Source organism: Opisthocomus hoazin, chromosome 10 (genome assembly GCF_030867145.1).
Source record: "Opisthocomus hoazin isolate bOpiHoa1 chromosome 10, bOpiHoa1.hap1, whole genome shotgun sequence".
Lineage (NCBI taxonomy): Eukaryota > Metazoa > Chordata > Aves > Opisthocomiformes > Opisthocomidae > Opisthocomus > Opisthocomus hoazin.
This window is the reverse complement of record NC_134423.1, coordinates 19,016,577-19,034,816: the sequence shown is the minus strand read 5'-3', so window position 1 is coordinate 19,034,816 and position 18,240 is coordinate 19,016,577. Positions and strand designations below refer to the sequence as shown.

The 18,240-nt window shown below is 38.0% G+C and overlaps 1 protein-coding gene across 3 annotated transcripts in view; it reads right to left on the bottom strand.

Moving 5' to 3' along the window:
* Positions 1–18,240, bottom strand: part of MYO5C (myosin VC) — a 36,753-nt gene that overhangs the window by 5,130 nt on the left and 13,383 nt on the right. For all 3 annotated transcript variants that reach the window (XM_075431605.1, XM_075431603.1, XM_075431604.1), the window contains 21 exons: positions 17,985–18,082; positions 16,410–16,496; positions 16,212–16,323; positions 15,072–15,283; positions 14,227–14,392; positions 13,678–13,824; positions 12,188–12,352; positions 11,867–11,960; positions 11,219–11,282; positions 10,123–10,303; positions 9,421–9,514; positions 8,511–8,574; positions 8,344–8,424; positions 7,780–7,960; positions 5,601–5,694; positions 4,740–4,791; positions 4,368–4,533; positions 4,022–4,109; positions 3,212–3,307; positions 2,074–2,228; positions 841–930 (listed from right to left, as the gene is read on the bottom strand). In XM_075431605.1, the coding sequence (XP_075287720.1) occupies positions 841–930; positions 2,074–2,228; positions 3,212–3,307; positions 4,022–4,109; positions 4,368–4,533; positions 4,740–4,791; positions 5,601–5,694; positions 7,780–7,960; positions 8,344–8,424; positions 8,511–8,574; positions 9,421–9,514; positions 10,123–10,303; positions 11,219–11,282; positions 11,867–11,960; positions 12,188–12,352; positions 13,678–13,824; positions 14,227–14,392; positions 15,072–15,283; positions 16,212–16,323; positions 16,410–16,496; positions 17,985–18,082 (2,487 nt within the window). The remainder of the gene's footprint in view (positions 1–840; positions 931–2,073; positions 2,229–3,211; positions 3,308–4,021; positions 4,110–4,367; positions 4,534–4,739; positions 4,792–5,600; positions 5,695–7,779; positions 7,961–8,343; positions 8,425–8,510; positions 8,575–9,420; positions 9,515–10,122; positions 10,304–11,218; positions 11,283–11,866; positions 11,961–12,187; positions 12,353–13,677; positions 13,825–14,226; positions 14,393–15,071; positions 15,284–16,211; positions 16,324–16,409; positions 16,497–17,984; positions 18,083–18,240) is intronic.

Here is an 18,240-nt window from a genome sequence, read left to right as displayed (position 1 = left end):
CTAGCTTGTGTGAAGTCTTGAATGTTCCTTACGAATATAGATTAAAACTCTAAATTCTGGATTCAGACCCTTCCCTGCTGTTGTAACTACGTTATAAAAGACTGTTCTTAATTAAGTTTAAATGTTTTCAGTTCTCCACTGCTCTGTAGACGTTACCGACATGACCACAAGAGGGAGCATTGTTGATTAAACATCCTACAGTTCCTTCGACCCCAAGGCTTTATGGTACCGCTTTGCTTTAATCCTGAAGACTATATTCTTACGTGCCTGGGCAATTTCAGTTCGGTCTACCAAAGTTTATAAAACCTAGCAATAAAATACAGTACGACTTTGCAATTTAAAAGAATTAAAAATAATTTTGTATTTCAGGATAAAACTTAAACAAGAAAGTGAAACAAGGAGAAAAAAAAGGTAATTTATTGTTTTGTTCCTTTCCCGAGGTTTTCTTCTGTAACCTCACATTGGTAGCAGTAGGTGTTTGAACAGTCACAATTACAAAATAGTAAAATTGTTTTTTATATATGTATGTAGCTGCACATGTGAAGTCCAGCTCACATTAAACTCTTGTGGAAGGGTTCAAATTAAGTAGCAGTTTCCATGTCATGTCTTCAACCTACTTTAACACTTTAATTTTTCCTTGATTTCTCTTGATCTGTTAGTTCTATACTGTTTTATTACTTGTGTAAGACATTTAACTGCAGAGCAATATGAGTATCTAAATATCTGGAAGAAACAGTGGTGAGCTGGTCAATAATTATCTATCTATTATCACTACTTTTAATTCCAGTTAAAGTCTGTTGTAAGTAAAGCAATGGCATTATTTGGTGAAATCATTCCTACCTCTTCCCCGCTGTACTGCTTCAAACAGTTAAGAAAATAGTATGTATTGGAAAGCCAAAAGGACAGCAGCTCAAAGTCTTCTGAATGTTCCTGAAAATTGTAAGTAATGCAATCTTATAATGGTATTGTCTTATGAAGTTAATTTCATAACTAAAGACCATTACCGAACTGGTATAATAGAGCCGATAAATAGCAGAAGGAGCACACAGCATCTGTAACACACTAGCTGAACAAATCATACTGTGTTTTCAAGCTAATATACACACAGCAAAGATCCCTTTTTTATCTTGTAAACACTGTTTAAGTCTTCTTAAATGACACACTGGCTAAGTAAGTCCGAGCCAAACAGTTTTACACGTCTCTCTGTATAGAGTTGTAGTGTACTGGAGGCTTTCCTGCAAAAAAAACATGAGCAATGCCTGTATACACAAACGAAACTGAACTGCACGCTTACACATAGTTAGAATTGTGTTTATATGGGGTTTTTTTGTTAGCTAAGTAAACACAAGCTTTTCTAATGGATAAACTGTGGTATAAATTTGTTCACAGACAAAATATAGGCATTCTCTGTATAACACATTCAACTGCATAAACCATATTCCATTCCTGCCTGTGCTACAAAGCAAGTCTGGTGTTTTATTGCATTATAAATCCATAATAAAGCATTCACATAGCCAAATTTGTTCTGTAGATGAGACAACAGGCTAACAATTCTGTTTATAACTTGATTTTGTAAACTGGCTGGTAACATATCTTTAATCATTTGAGTACTAATGCTGCAGTACCAAATGATATATCAAAAACCATTACATTAGTAGAACAGCAGTGTAAAAACCTCTTAAAATCCCAATACTTGACTGCTGCCAAACATACTAACCTTCCCTTCTGTCCATCCGACTTTTACCAGTGCTGAAAGCACAGGTTCACTTCACCTAATAAATTACTCACTGTAAAACGTAAAACACTTTAAATGGTTTTGTCAACAAACTCTTCAGGTAAATACAGTTTCTGTTAATGTATTCTGTGCATTCTGTGTTCAGCACAGTGGAAACTTACTTGGAGACTTCCAACAATACTACTACAAACTTCTAAAAGAGTGTCACTAATGATTATTATTCTATTATAGGAATACCAGCAAACAAAAATGTGAGCATTCCCCAGGTACTATGCATGCATCTTTTAAAGCTTACATTAAAAATCAAAAAGTGCAGTACAGCCAAACATAATTCCTACCTTAACAACTTGTTTGATACCATCAATGGTTACATTCATGAAGGATTTCAGCATGTCGGCATCATTCAGATAATCTGCATACCTCACACACATGAACAGGATGTGAGCTGGGAGGCCAGGTATCATATTAACTACAACTCCACGTGGCTTTAAATCTGCATAAAGGAGAGTCATCAGGTTTACTATATGAAAATTCAACGATTCAGTGTATCGTTCTGAAAAAGACAAGTACTGTGGGGTTCATTTCTTCAGTAACCAGTCACTTGATATTTGATTTAGTGATTAATTGCTTGTTTCTGAAAACTTCTGTAACAGTATTGTTCATGTAAGAGTATTAATTAGTTTTCCAGAGTAACAGGAGAGTATTGTAGCAAACTGTAAGGTCCAGCATGGGCTACACCAGACAGGACAACTTCAAAAAGCGATTTGCATTTAACTACCCGCCAGAGGCCCCACCAAATTCTGTCATTGCTTAATGATACACCTTTATTCACAAAGATGTAAACATTCACAAGGCTGAAGTAGGTGAGAAGAAAAGAAAGATGTTGTGTCCAAGCAGTGGTTTATAAGGGTGCTAATGTACATGGAAAATTTGTCGAGTTTCCTATTAATTGTAAGCTAATGCAAAAAGCTGGTTTGGCAGTAAGATTTATAGTGTGAAGTAACTCAGAAGAAGGGCAAAATTCCTCTGCAAGAGAAACATGAAAGTACAGTTCCCTTCAGTGAAGGGAATGATGTGGGAAGGACAAACGGCAGAGTAACCCATCACATACGGATATAAGCCCAGTGACTTACAGACTTAGTAGATGACCAGGAAGAGAGTAAATTTAAGTCCTTGAAGTGCTTGAATGCTTGAGATTTGTAGATTTGTAAGTGAATAAATAGTAAGAAACGTAATAGAGTCAGCATTACATAGAGTCAGACAAATGATTTTTACACAGATAAAGCACTTCTATATTTGAAATGACTGGCAGTAGAAAAAGAGCAACACAGAGCCTCCAAGTTGTACTGGTGGTAAGAGAGTGGAAAAAAGGCAACTTTGAACCTAAGTGAAATATGGCGCCTGGTAGTTTTTGTTATAGTGTTCTACACTGAATATCGTTGACTACTGATCAAATGTGAAGTGTTACTAAAATACCGAGGATCAGATTTTGAACAATCCTTTCTTCGTCCTCTTTCCTGTACTCCATCATTCCAACGTACTCTTTGGAGAAAGTTGGCACGTGAGCTTCAGCTGTCAAACACAAAAGCACTGTTACCTGCAGGTAAGTGGCTAAGCTAACATTCATGTTAGAACAAACTATTGGAGAAAAGTGGTTTTCTCTGTAATAAACAGAGCATGGGCCCTGTTCACAATAGCATTCTTAGCTTATGGAACCAAGCATTCTGAGTTAAATAACATTTATATTATTAATGCCATTAGCTTCACTGGATTCAGTGGAACTGCACTAATAAGACAAATAAACAGCAACAACGCAGCTCCACATTAGTCACCTCTGCAATGTTTTGAAGTGTATTCTGTAGTGAAGAATTACTTGCTATATAAGAGCACTGTACAAACTAATTTCAAATCAGGAACCATCTGCCATTTGAAGGTAATGGGAGGCTCCTCTTCTGACGCAAAACTAACATTCTGTTGGCTCAGAGACAGCTTGTGTGAGGGTATGTATTAAATTTTGTGGAAAGAGCCTGATGCCCTGGCTTAATCTTTTATTGTATAGTCTGGGTCCCATATGTGCCCAGTATTTAACCAGAAAAAAATACAGGGAAGGTCTTCTACATAATTTCTCTTGATGGTTCCCTGGCACTTTCTGAGGTTTTAAAATTTCTAACCCCACCCCAAGCCCTACCTTTTTCAATTTTTTAAACATACTTTCTTTCAAACACATACTGAAAATCCAAATCTGTATTTAAAAAAAAAAAAACCCACCACACCCACATATCTTACTTTTTTCAATAGTCTTGGTAAGAGTTTTGATCTGATCCTCCAGTTTTTTTATTATTCTATCTTTCATGTCTAGTTTTTCTTCAAGGTCCTATAATAATAAAAGTCTGTGAGTTCAGAGCAACCACAATTAAAAAATGTCTTCTACTGCTACATGTTATTGCTACAATTAAAGAGCACAATGATGTGCTTTTACTTAAATTTGATGGAAGAAACATGAAACCTTCATGTCTCTTTTTCTCTCCCAATGAATTGAGAAAATATTCTGTCCATACCATGAAACCGTGATTTCTTTCTTTTTATCCTGCATTTCAGGTACAGTTTCTTAATGACAGTTTCATTTCCTTACCATGTTTTCCACAGTAAGTCGAGTTGTTTCTTGATTTATCTTGCTTTTTACTTCATCCTGGATTTCATCTTGCATTAAACCATTGCTCAGCCCCTCAATTTCTTGGGTTGTGACTTTCAGTTTCTCTTTTTCCTTTATGTCTATTTCATTCTGTGCCTCATTTGTTCTAAGAACAGATAGATAGGAAGCTTTGTCTCTTATTTTTCTTTTGTTAAAGCATAGTTGTATCATATTTGTCCATTACTTATTACCTGTATGCAAGGCAAATCTTACATTGGATGTGGTACTTCAAAGAGTTTAAGTGACTTTGTTACCCTAGCTTATGACAACTACATTTCTCACATTGAAAAAAAAAAAGTAATATATATTTACCGTCTTTGTGTTCTATCCCCTTCTAGCTCATAATGCAGCCGATTAGACATCTCTTTCATTTTTTCAGTAATCATTAGCAACAAAACCCAAAACAAAAGGAAAACAACAAAATCACATTTGCTTACTGCTCTGTACCAGTATTTAGTAAATCTCTTCTTACACTCATAATTTTATTTCATCTAACGAAACTGAACAACATGTCAGACAACATATCAGAGAAATATCTGACTACTCCCCACCACACAGAAGATTATATGGGATGGGGAATTTTGACACTACTAACTTCTTGCAGTTGGCAGTAAAACTACTTGTAAATTTTAATTCAATTGCCTAGATAGTGAAGACACCACAGTTACAGAAACCCAGAAACCTCAGCAAAGTATGCTTTCCTAAACTGAGAGTAACTTTCAAACAAGCAATCTAGCAAGAGCTTTTCCCTCTCTCCCACTCAGAATTTTTCAACACCCTCTGAAGTCCACTTCATAAAGTATGCCTTAAGTTCCAAAACATCTTTCCTTTTTATGATTGTTTTCAAAGGGCATACTCCATTACACATATTCTTAGCAGAGCCCTACTGAATACACTTGCAGACATCCAAACCATAGAACTGAATGACCTAAAAAAGGTTAAAAAAAGAAAAAACACACATACTTACATATATTTTCTTCTTTAATAACAGAGATATAAACTACACAACACACTTTTTCATTGTGTTTCTTACATTTAACTAGCAAGAAAGTAAGTAGTAAGGCAATGAAGTTATCATGTAATACTGCTTCAGCTTTGAAAAATTCAAATACAGGGAATCCCTCATGTTCATCTTAAACAACGGTAAGACTATGGGCCATACTGGTACTTTACCTTTTAACTTCACACTCTGTTCTTGAAGACGGTTTTCAAGATCTAATTTTTGATTTTCAAGTTCAGAAACTTGCTGTTTAAGATCTGGGATCACCTTTTAGAGAAAAAGAGTTGTGTATTTCAGCACCTTCCCTCTTTTCAAACATCTCCAATAGTCCTACGATACCGGAAGACCTTCAACTGCAAATAACCAAAGACTGGGGAGATTCTGTGACGGCTTACTGCTACCTGCCTACCTGACATGTTTAACTTTTCTGGAGGTATCTGCTGCTGGCCACTCCTAAAAATGAAACAGTGAGCTAACTAAATGTTTGGACTGGCCCTGTACTACCATTCTTCTGTTCTAGTTTACAAAAAATTACATCGTGGCTGTAATTTCCCTAGCTCAATTAACATTAGGAAAAAAATCTCAACATGTAGAAAACCATTTTTTAAAAATAACATAAGTAACTTATCCTTCTATTTTCAATTTTAGTAACTTTGTTCTGAAAATATTTCTTTAGTTATTATTCACTCAGCAGAAAAATAATATGGTGTATAATATCTTCTGGAATAACAGCGGTTCCTTGCATTAGAGAGGTTTTGCACAGTACTAATCATGAGACTCTCAAGCCTTGCCTGCAATTTGTTAGCAACTCGATCTGCTTAGCTGCCCTCTGGTGGGGAGAGCCTCAGAACTGCACAGTCTGTAACCACCATAAACCCCACAGGGATCTGGTTTTTCACTATCAAATCACACAACTCGTCAACCTGAGAGACAGAAATAGCTTTAAAGAGGATTCTGAGAAAAAGACGTTCATTTCTGCCTTCTGACTACAGCGAAAGAATGAAGTAACTAAATTCTGAACTGGAATGCTTCAGTGCAATGAAAATTGCAGCTGGTTGCTGTGGGTTGGCCCCGTCTGGCCGGCAGCCAAGCACCCACAGAGATGCTCACTCGTCCCCCACCTCCACCCCGTGCCACAGCAGAACAGGGAAGAGAACAGGAGGAGCAGAAGCGAGAAAATATCTGGGTCAGGATAAAGTCACGACAAAGCCAAACATCCCCTTTATTCTTCTCTGCCTCAGTTTTTACAGCTGAGCCTGACACTGGCAGGGGGTATTCTTCAGGTCCACTCGGGTCAGCTGTCCGGGCTTGTGTGCCCTCCCAACTTCTTGCCTACCCCTAGCTTAACAAGCTGAGTGGGACAGAGTAGGAAAAAGAGAAAGCCTTGCCACTGTGGAAGCTCTGTTCATCAACTGCCAAAACACTATCTTGTTATCGATACTGTTCCCACAAATCCAAAATCCAGCATCATACGGACTGCTACAAAGAAAGTTCACTCCATCCCAGACAGACCCAGTACACTGTTACAATACTGACCCATGAAAAGTTACAGTATCACAAAACTGCTTTTCATGAAGTCTGAAATACCAGAAGTGTTCCAGCAGAAAAATACATAGCCTGACCAAAAAATAGCTGTGCTTTTAAAATTATCAGACAAGTAGTTTAAACTAGGTAGGTATTAAAAAAGATACGGTGAGCTAACTTTCTGGCCGCTGCTAAACCTCTGATTCATTTATTAGCTAAAATTCTGTGCAAATAAAAACCTAAATAAACGCTTGTTTCTTTATGACTTCCAGTACAAAGCTGCCTATCTGTAGAAATTATTACACCCCTCAATAGTTCCTCACACTGTTGAGAAACTGCAGAAAGCACAACCCAAATATTTGTATGAGCCTAGCAATGGACAACCTGGCAACAAAAGATCTTTTATAAAACCTGAATATTCAGCCCCATAAGCTCACAAGGGTTCGAATGCATTCTAAAGGCTCAGTGTCTCCCTAGCGATCAACAGCAGAAGCCAAAGCCTATGTGAGCACTACAGACCAAGTCAGAGTTTGTAAAATGGTATTTTTGCCATTCTGTGATTAGAATAAAATGTCAGTTCACGTTTATGTAAAAGCAAAGGAACAAAGCCTCTGTGAGGCTGCCCCAACAAGCCGTACACTTGGACAATAAATTCTGGCTGCCTCCCAGCCTGAAGGGAAAGAGCAGTCTTAGATGGCCCTGGCCGCTCGAGCCTTCAGATTTCAAGGACATGACGGCAAGGTTTTGAGAGCTTTGTGCCACAAACACATTTAGATTGTATTACTAAGTAACAAAAACATACTTTGCTTTACTGCACCTTGATCTTACCAAGTTTTCTGAGGTTAGCCGACTAACTTCAAGTCGAATACCATCATTTATGTCATTTTCCTCTCTAAATAATTTTTGTAGATGATTAATATCTTGGCTAAGATGTTCAACTTTAAAGTTCAAACCTTCAATCTCCTTTTCATATATTTCTTTCTGAGACTGGAAATGACTTTCCAGTACTCTGTTAAAAAATAGGACAAAGAACATGTCAGATGTAGTGCAATCTCAATGCAGTGGGTCAAGTTTAATACAAAGTGAAAACAAAGTACTATGGTTAACACGTAGACATTTCATTACATCGCCTGTGCATTATGGGAGTTGACAGTTATGCATGGTATCTCAGAGCAAACACATTTCCCCGACCGATACATATGCACTTATCTCACTAAGTACCAGTTTGTTAAGGTGATTTTAAGCAGCTCAGCCAGTCACACAATGTAGCGTTTGTTCATTTCTTAAACATGTTCAGTATTGCACTGTCAAATCTTTCTTTGTCACTGATCTTTCCATTTATTTTCTAGATCACAGCTTCGAGTTATGAAAACACTGAAGAACTGAACTAACCTTGTAGCTTTCTTCAAGCCCTCGTAAGCAAACCACAGTTCTCCATCCTCATTTAAGTGTTCCAGATCCTCCACAGAAAGTCTAGAATACAAACCAGTATCATGAGTATGCAGGCGAACAAAATGCATTTCTTAAGCTTTTTTGAAGATACCTCAGAACAACATTACCTGCTTCTTACATCTTCAACATCATAACTTTCAAGAAGCTGTTTTGTAACTTCTGACATCTTTTCTGGAAAAAACAAAGTTTATTACATGAATAATTTTCTCCACACATTTCAAATTAAGTTTCATTATAAAAATCAAACCAACCTCTTCCTAAATCTACAAGGTTCTTTCCTGGTAATCCGTAAATATATCTGACTTACTACAAGAATATGACGAGGGACTTGGTTCCACTGCTGGACGTGTAAGGTGCACTAGACAGGTATACCACCAATATTGGGTTTTTTTCCTAAACACATCAAACTTTCAATGCGAGTTATATCTTTCTGTTCTGAATCTGGACAACTGCTAGAGTTGTACAGATGATTTGTCAGCTAGTGCTAGGTTACTACATTAAATGCTGAAGATACAGGTTTGCTCTATGAAATTGTTAGTGTTGCACAAAGTGCACAAGAGTACTGCTTCTTATTAAGTACTTTTCCCAAAGAGAACCCAACTCAGCATGTTATTTAAGCGTATTTGACCTCTATTGGACCTAAGACTAAAGACAGGATGAATAAAAGCTAGATAATGTACTGTTTCCGTCTTCTTGGGTCCCTACAAGCTGCTTCTTAAATTCTAAGTGAAATTTAAATTATTAGTATTGATTTTTAAACACAAAGAAGAAATGTTTGAAATCAGAGTTTCTTCAAACGGGTACCCAGATCTCAGTATTCAGTCATCACTTTCTAAAACTCACCTGTTTGGGTTTTCTTCCTCCCTTATGAGTAAAGGTATGAATAGAATGAAATCACTATGGGACGGGAAAGCAAACTGGGTTTTTGTCAAAGCTAATATGGAAGATGTCAATGTAAACTGTCCTGGTTCACATTGTACTTGGTAAGTACTCTGAATTATCCAGTATGCAGCTTACCCCTCAGTTCTCGCTTCTGCGACTGGGCCTGCTTTTCAACATCCAATTTTTGCGTCTGCAGCAGTTCAATTTCCTTCTGCAATTCAGGTATTTTCTGAATCCGACAAAAATAACAGACTGAGAGAAGGACTGGATGACAAGGGCTGAGTATCAGTTAAATCATAAAGATAATTGTAATTCAGAACAAGTTCATCCAGTAAAAGGCTTAAAATGTCTTCTGTTTAAAGTATCTGGTTCTCAGGCATCAGAGCAGAACAGTAATGTGATGTAGTGAAAACATGTGTTTGTCTCATGGAATTGAATCAAAAAACCAAAAAAAAGTGACTTTACACAAAAGCACTATTTTCAGGTTCAGTTTATAAACTATATATAAACTATATTTATGAAAAATCCCCTGAGAAACTAAGAAACTTCCAAGAAAAAGGAAGAAAAAAAGATCCACACATTTAAAGGTACAAATATTCACGTGCAATTATTCTTCAAAACACACACTTATTTCTGCAAGCAATAATTTGCTCATATTGTGTACCCCATGAAAAGAACACAATGTAGTGGTGTATCAAACACAGCTTATTAACTGTAACTTCTTCCAAAAAAGGACTGGAGATGAAAAAATTAGTGAAGATAATCTACTAATAAAACACCCACATTCTCTACTTGCTTTATCTAGCAGGCTCCAAAATTAAATGTGCCATACTTTACCTGTGCTTGTTTTGTAAGTTCTCCTACTTCCATTTTCAAGCCATCCTGAACAACAATTTCTTGCTGAATTTGATGTTGTAGCTGAATTTTTTCTTCTTTCAGAATTTTAATTTCTCCCTTGAGCAATTCAATCTCCTTTTCATAGTCCTGCTTCTGATTTTGGAAATTTTTCTCAAGTATCCTAAACAAGACAACAAAAAGGTGATTTTCATACATTCATAAGTGAAAGAGTGGGCTTTGTTTTTCTCTTAATTTGAAGGACATGTTTCATTGAAGAAAACATAAAGTGAACCATAACTGCTTGAAAACACTATCCTACATCCTTAGAATCCATCTACAAAATGGATGATAACAGTATGAGAACGTCCCTAGATTTCCCTACATCTAATGCAGGTATTGGGACTGAATTCAAGGCAAAACAGTTTTTTCCACTTAAGGGCTAATTCTCTAATTCTTTGAGTGTTAGCCCACCTGAGCAGCTTTCTGCTACATTTGTGGCCACAGTCAGCACTAAGGAAGCACACAGCAACAGAAAGCCCTGTGTCCTTCTCAAGAAAACACTGCAAGAAGCTTTCCATTTTCTACTAGTCCCTGCTGGAATGAACTGACTTTCAACATAATATAGAAAAGTTTTCCCCTCTATTTTTAACCAAATGTCCTTTACAAATACTGCCTTTCCTTCAAGCTGAATCTTTCAATTCTGTCCTTTAATATTCACTTCCCAGGAATTCTGATTGGCATGGCCATCAGCTGCTCTTCCAGCCCTGACTGAATTCTGAGGACATCTCCAGAGAAACTATTATGATGATCAGGGTTGCCTTTCAGTTCTCAGAAACACATGAAAAGACAGGAAACTGCAAAAGCAAGAACAGTCTCAAGCCTGCAGTGTAATTTCCTGCATGTAACTGACCCACAAACAAGCATGTGCTTTTCCTCAACTGTTCATGAAGTACTTCAGAATTAGCATTAATGTCCAAGAACACTGACAGATTCATAAGTGATGTGAGCGTAATACGTTTACAGCAGGAGAAAGGAAGCCAGGGAAAGAGAAAAAAAATCAGTGCTGCTTCAAAGCAATAAAATTCAGGTTCCATACATTCTCTGATTTTCTTCTTTTTGTACGTCATTGAAGAGTTGCTTCGTGAGGTGATCCATTTTCTCTGTCAAAAAATATTTCAATATTTCAAGGACCTTCATGCAATTATGAGCATTTATTAAAAAAGCATGACCACAATGAGAAGTTCTGTTGTAACAAGCAATCCTTACCATTTTTGAAGGCTGAAATTACTCTCTCAAGTGCCAAAAAATTATCACAGTAAATTTTACAAGTAATACTACAGAATAAAAAGGTTCTGAAACACCAAAGTGTTATTCACCTAAAGTATACTTGATCTCATGTGCTGCCTGTATCCTTTGAAATTAGATTCATGGAAGCAGTATATTAAAGGAACCAAGGACAAAGCCACACTTTGAAGGAATGCATGTGCATGAGACAGGAAACACAATAGGACAAGAGCTTTTGCTACTAAAAGAACAGATTTAATTTAATTATTAAATTAAAAGCATTTGCACTATACAGTCTGAGCAAGAGAAGCTTAGGATCAACTTTCTGTTTATTGTAGCAGTATTTATTCAGCATTGATATTGATTTTATTAGAACAAAAGTCATTTACTTTTGCTAAAAACCTGACTTTACAACTTTCCCCCACTATAACTCCTTTAAAACTCCTTTCAGTTATTGTACCTTTCATTTCCTCAGTTTTTTCTTGAAGCTTTATTTCTAAGGTCTCTTTCTGTTCTTGTAGTTCTTTATTCTGATTCTCAAGTTTTAAGATTTTCTGTATACACAAAAAGTAAGCATAATACACAAATTACAAAGGAGGAAGAAATAGGTCACAGAAGGTCTTACATTTTAACAAGCATATGTGAACTCCCTTCCTTCCCTGCCACCCCCCACAAAAGTGAAGTTACTTAATAACTCTCCAGTCATGCATTTGATGAATCCACTAACTGAAAAAAATATTTCAACTAAAATAAAATCACCCAGATGCCAACTAAAATTTACCTGTTCACTGTCCTCTTTACATTTTTTCCCTTTTTCTTCATACATTCTCTTTTGAGCAGTTAACTTCTCAAGATCTAATTCGAGTTTCTGAATTGTATCCATGTCATTCATATGAGTTGAAGCCAGACTGGTCAATCGTTCCAGCAAACCATGATTTTCTCTACTCTATAATGAGCAAGACAGGTTACAAGGAAACAGAAAAATGCACACCTGAAACTGTTTAATAGAACGGTGAAGGAAGCACCTGACCTACTTGTGCTCACCACCCCATATCAGTCATGACTATTTCAACCAAGGATTGTTTCCATCAATTAGATTAAGGCTACCATCTTAAAGATGATTTGGCTGTTATAGCTCTCAAAAATAAGCTGCAAAATAATATTGATATGGAATTCCCGAAAGTTATTACATACGCAGTATCTCACACATCCTTCATCCTAACACAGGTAACCCCATCCAGAGACTGAATGGACTACTTAAGAAACAGTAAAAAAAGTGTTCCTTGCAGACTCTTCTCATTGGCACAACTAACTCAAAAATATAAGGAAGCCCTGGATGATTCTTCCCACCCTGAATGTAGGAAGAATACTAGTGGTTTATTATAAAGGACTGATCCTGGTCCTTTACAATAAACCTGGTTATAAAGAGCAGCCCTGAGGAGAAGGACCTGGGGGTGCTGGTTGACAAGAAGCTCAACATGACCCTGCACTGTGCACTTGCAGCCCTGAAAGCCAACTGTATCATGGGCTGCATCCCCAGCAGCGTGGCCAGCAGGTCGAGGGAGGGGATTCTGCCCCTCTGCTCTGCTCTGGTGAGACCCCACCCAGAGTCCTGCATCCAGCTCTGGAGCCCTCAGCACAGGACAGACATGGAGCTGTTGGGAGTGGAGCCAGAGGGGCCCACAAAAATGATTTGAGGGCTGGAGCACCTCTCCTGTGAGGACAGGCTGAGAGAGTTGGGGCTGTTCAGCCTGGAGAAGAGAAGGCTCTGGGAACATCTTATTGCAGCCTTCTAGTGCCTGAAGGGGCCTACAAGAAAGCTGGAGAGGGACTTTTTACAAGGGCCTGTAGGGATAGGACAAGGGGTAATGGCTTTAAACTGAAAGAGGGTAGATTTAGATTAGATCTAAAAAGAAATTCTTTACTCTGAGGGTGGTGAGGCCCTGGCACAGGTTGCCCAGAAGAGCTGTGGCTGCCCCCTCCCTGGCAGGGTTCAGGGCCAGGTCGGATGGGGCTTTGAGCAACCTGGTCTAGTGGAAGGGGTCCCTGCCCATGGCAGGGGGATTGGGCTGGATGACCTTTAAAGGTCCCTTTCAACCCAAACCATTCTATGATTCTACGATGATCATATCCCTTACACCTTCTCCTGTCCTGTCAAGTAAAGTATGGATATTGTAATTCACATAAGCCTGTAGGCAACACAAGAGCTCTGAATAAAACAGATTATGATAAAAAAACAGTATAAATCATAAACTGACTCATGTCCCTCACCTGTTCTTCTGTCTTTTTCTGCAGTTGCTGAACTCTGTATGAAAGCTGGATATTCAATACAAACCGCCGAATATTCTGAAACCTGCGCCGGGCAAGCCACGCGCGGGCGTATTTCTGAAGGATCACAGCCTTGTGTTCTTCAAGCATCTTTAAAATAAAATATTAACATCTGCCTGTAATTATCTATGACTCAATCAGCATCAATTCTATAATTCTGTGAACCTACATGCACTGGTAATGACAATGCTTCTCACAGAAGTATCGAAATACTGAAGTACCCAAACTACAAACACATTTGAACCACTGTAGTAATCAGACTAAATGTTCTGCCTCAAGTATAAACCAGGCAGAGCTCTTCGTAGCTCAGAGATTAGATTTAAGCTACTGTGTACCAGTATTTTTATAGTAATAATATAAAAATACAGTAGAAGATACAAGAACCAGACATGCAAAAGGTAAGATACTAGGGATCATTGTCCTTCTCTCTGTCTTTCTTATAGAGCAACAGCTGTTTCCAGTTACTGATACAAAATTTTTCATACGCCGTACCTTCCGATATTTTTTTCTTGCTAGAAATCCTCTCGTATAAGCTTGAATTGTTACAGCAGCGACAAGGATGAGCTGGCAAAGTCTACGGACCAGATAACCCCGACAGTATTTCTGAATAATTATAGCTGCCCACGTTTGCTTCAGAACTCTTGCGGATATAGCTTGCCTTAATTCAAAAGACAATACAGTTTACTTAGGTCACATCAGATTTCCCATGCCCATTTCCCTCAGTCAGCCAAATCACACACACAAAAAAGAAGATACTGAAAACAGACATCCACTATCTAAACATCTTTTTCTTCAGTCAAAGAGAGGGAATCATCCACAATCTTTGAAATGTGTTCAACAAGCAGTTGTTCTGATGGTCTCTTTCTGAAAATCTCAAAGCCTGCATAGAGCCATCTGCCTCTCTGTCTGCTCTCTGCGAAATGACTGGTGCAGTTTCTCTGCTGCATAATCCCTCATAATAATTTGTACACACTAATTTGTAGACCCTTGTAAATTGCTTTTCCTTTCTGCCACCCCATTTATTCTCTGGCTCTGAGCTAAGCAGTAAGCCCAAGCCGACAACGGGGTCACTCTTCATTAGTTAAGGACTGAGCTTACAGATAGACAGGCCTCTCAGGGGTCTGGCAGACAACATTCAAAATCTGCTGGAGTACTTTCTTCATATCAGTTGAATAACATTTTGAAGTCCGCAATTACAATGAAGAGGAAATGGAAATACACTTTAAACTGCTCCTTCATAAAAATCACACCTCCAGTTTAGTGTTGGGTATATGTCTGGCCTTCTATATCCCTTCAGGCACACCCTAACAGCAAATTCATTTATCAGCCAGAAGTACCGTACAGTCCGCTGCCCCCGGAAATACTGCTGTATTACAACAGCTGCTTGTTTTATGCGAAGGAATTTCTTCTGCTGCAGCCAGCCTCGAACACTCTTTTGGATCATGATACATGCGTGTCTCATTGTATCTGATCGCAGTTTTTCTAAGTAAGCAACCTGTCCTGCTCTGAAGAAAATTTTTGTTCTCCCAAACTGATATTGGTTACAATCCTGAAAAAGAAAACAATAGGGATACTAAGTCTTTAGTTTATTGGTGTAGACCAAACAACTCTCTTCCTTTTATAAATTGTCACTTCATGCAAGCTCTTCTGAAACGACATGATCTTCCTAAATAAGAATATGCTCTCTGCCTTCTTTGCAGATAGGAGCACATGGGGGAAAATCCACTCTACAGGAAAGAACCAAAGAATTACATCCAAAAATCACACCCTAGTGATCTCAAATTAAAGGAAGGATCTGGATCTATCATCAAGGCCTTGACAGCAACCTCTTGACCCCCTCCTAGAAGACTGGTTCCTCAGGCTCAACACTACCTTTTGGTGCATGTGTCTGGCCCTGAATCAGCGAGCTGTGTGAGTGAAAACTCAGGGGAGAAGCTGCTTTTAAGCTCAGGCTCTCACTCTTGGCATGTGCCGGAGCTATGCTGCAAGTACGCCCGCGTTTGGTCTTATACATCCCTGAGTCTGAACTCAGTCCTGACAAGCTGGCTTGACTTGGACCAGCCTCATCACTACAGACTTGTCCAACAAATAGGAGCAACATGCAAAATGGCACATTTTTAGAACAGTTCTCCAATATGTTGCATTCCACCATCAAAAGCCCTCTTGTGTGCATAAACTTATAATACTTGACAAATATATACCATTTGCTTACAAATATAGGTGGACTAACTTCCATTTCACAAGTGAAGATACTAAGCACAGAGAGGTTAAATCAACTGTCCTCAGCCACATCGTGACTGTGTCACAACACAAGGTTACTCACTTGCAAGCCTGCATCCAACACACTGAATCAGGAAAGACAGTAACAATGTAAATATCTTTCCTCTTTGAGGAGTGAGATACTGCTCTCGGCAAAAGAGATCTGTTATTAATAACAGATGCTATAATACATAACGGGCCAGTGCATACAAACTGACCTGTATTAGCCGCTGCAAAACAATCTTGCAAATCTGCTTCTTATCATTTATGGACAGTTCCTGCTGTGTCATAAGAATGCTGTAACGGCTGAAAAACTCGATGTAAGTCCACCTGGAAAACTGAAAGTTAGCAAATGCAATTCATTTAAGAGATACCCAAGTACTTTTTGACATATGGAGGCCCACTGCTCTCCCTACCTGGAAGGGTAGCTCTGTGCACTAATTCGAATAGTTTCCAAAACACCGCATGCTCGCAGCTGCTGAGCAACTCTTTTTGAATCAAACCTAAAAAAGCAGAGTTATATTTTACATTTTTGCTGGGATTGAGAAGCTATAATAATTATATCCATTCTACAAGCGGGATTTCTATTTCTGCCCGTAGGACGCAGAGCTCCCTACTTTTTATATAGTGTCTTACTTGTTTGGTTTTTTTTAATATGTGATAAGTAGTATCGTTTTCTTTTTCTTCCTCAAAATAAAAGGAAGACTATATTTATTTCTCTTTTATGAAAAGTCCTGTTTCCTTTCAATATTAACTGTAACAGTTCATATCAGAAAATGGCAAAGAATCCTGACACTCTTCAGCACAGATCATACACAGAAATTAATTCCCATAGCAGTCCAATAGGAAGAAACTCTCTCTAGGTACTCTTTAGCACACTGACTATGAATAAACCAGGATTTACTCATGAATATCTGGGTTCAAGATTATCAACACAAGGCAGGGAAAGACCCTGTCCAATTCTGGACCAGAGCTGATATGACCACAGAGCACTATGCTACAGTCTCAATCCGGCACTAGCTAAGAGATTCCCATGGCTGACAGATGACTCTCTTGCTCCTTCACAAACTTATGGTACGCTGTTCTAGCCTAATTCAGACATGTTTTTATATTATCCAAGCTATTTCCCCCCTCACTATTACACAGAATAGTGAGCTCTCACTGCAGTGGTAACGAAACAGTGCCATTTGTAACATGCTTTGCATGGACAGATCTTGTCTGGCTTCAAGAAACTGAGGTAACACACTCAGTAAACTTAATTTAGAATCAAATTTTGCCTCTTGCCTCCTACTCGGATATGATAAAAGCTTTTATTTCATTTGTCAGTACACTACCTTCCAGGTAAAAGCTGTATAACTGAAACTACAGTGCTTCCACCTGCCTGCCCGCAAAACAGACCAAGAGCTGCATCAAGGTTAACTCCTACTTACAAGTTAGTGATTATCAAGCTGGTCATAGGAATTATACAAATTATCTCGCATATATGATTGTATTATAAGATTAAAATTATACAAAACTGACGGAAAAAGCCAAGGCTGTGTTCAACACTGCTCAAACCTTTTCTGACTTCTGAAGCTCTTCTAAATATTTCTGTGAACAAAAGGGAAGTTCACAAAGAAAACAGCACTGGCTTTTACTCCCTAAATATGAATTGGTGCTAATCCATACTGCACAAGAGCAAACACACCTATACAAAATTTCCATCAACTTAAACCAAAGGTGGACAACCTTTCCCCTAGAAATGTTATGACAAATATAAACAGTAATATCCAACTTGAAAAATTTTAGGATAATAACGAATTTTTAAGGTATCAATAACTATTACTGAGTGATTCTATTTTTGTAAGAAGACAATCTTGAAAGAAAAAATATGTTCTCTATGGGAAGTTGTTCAACAATAAGAATTGAGCTTGCTGAGATGTAGCTACAAAACAGAAAAATACTCTTTTAATTTTAAAGGTAATATAACAGCTCAACACCAACATACTTACTCAAAAGGCAACTTCTCATCATTTGGCTTTATGCATCGTACATAATGAGGGGTGGTTGCATTGAGTGTCACCATAAGTAAAGACAAAGAACTCCGGAACTAGAAAATATCAGACACAGCAGTTTTGCTAATGAAACTTTTACAGCTAAGTAAAAAGTAAAATCTAAGTTTTCTCATTATTTGTTAGGTTTTGGCTGGACACTGGAGGATTTTCTTAGGGTTTAGATCTTAAATGCAGGAAATTTAACAGTCCTGCT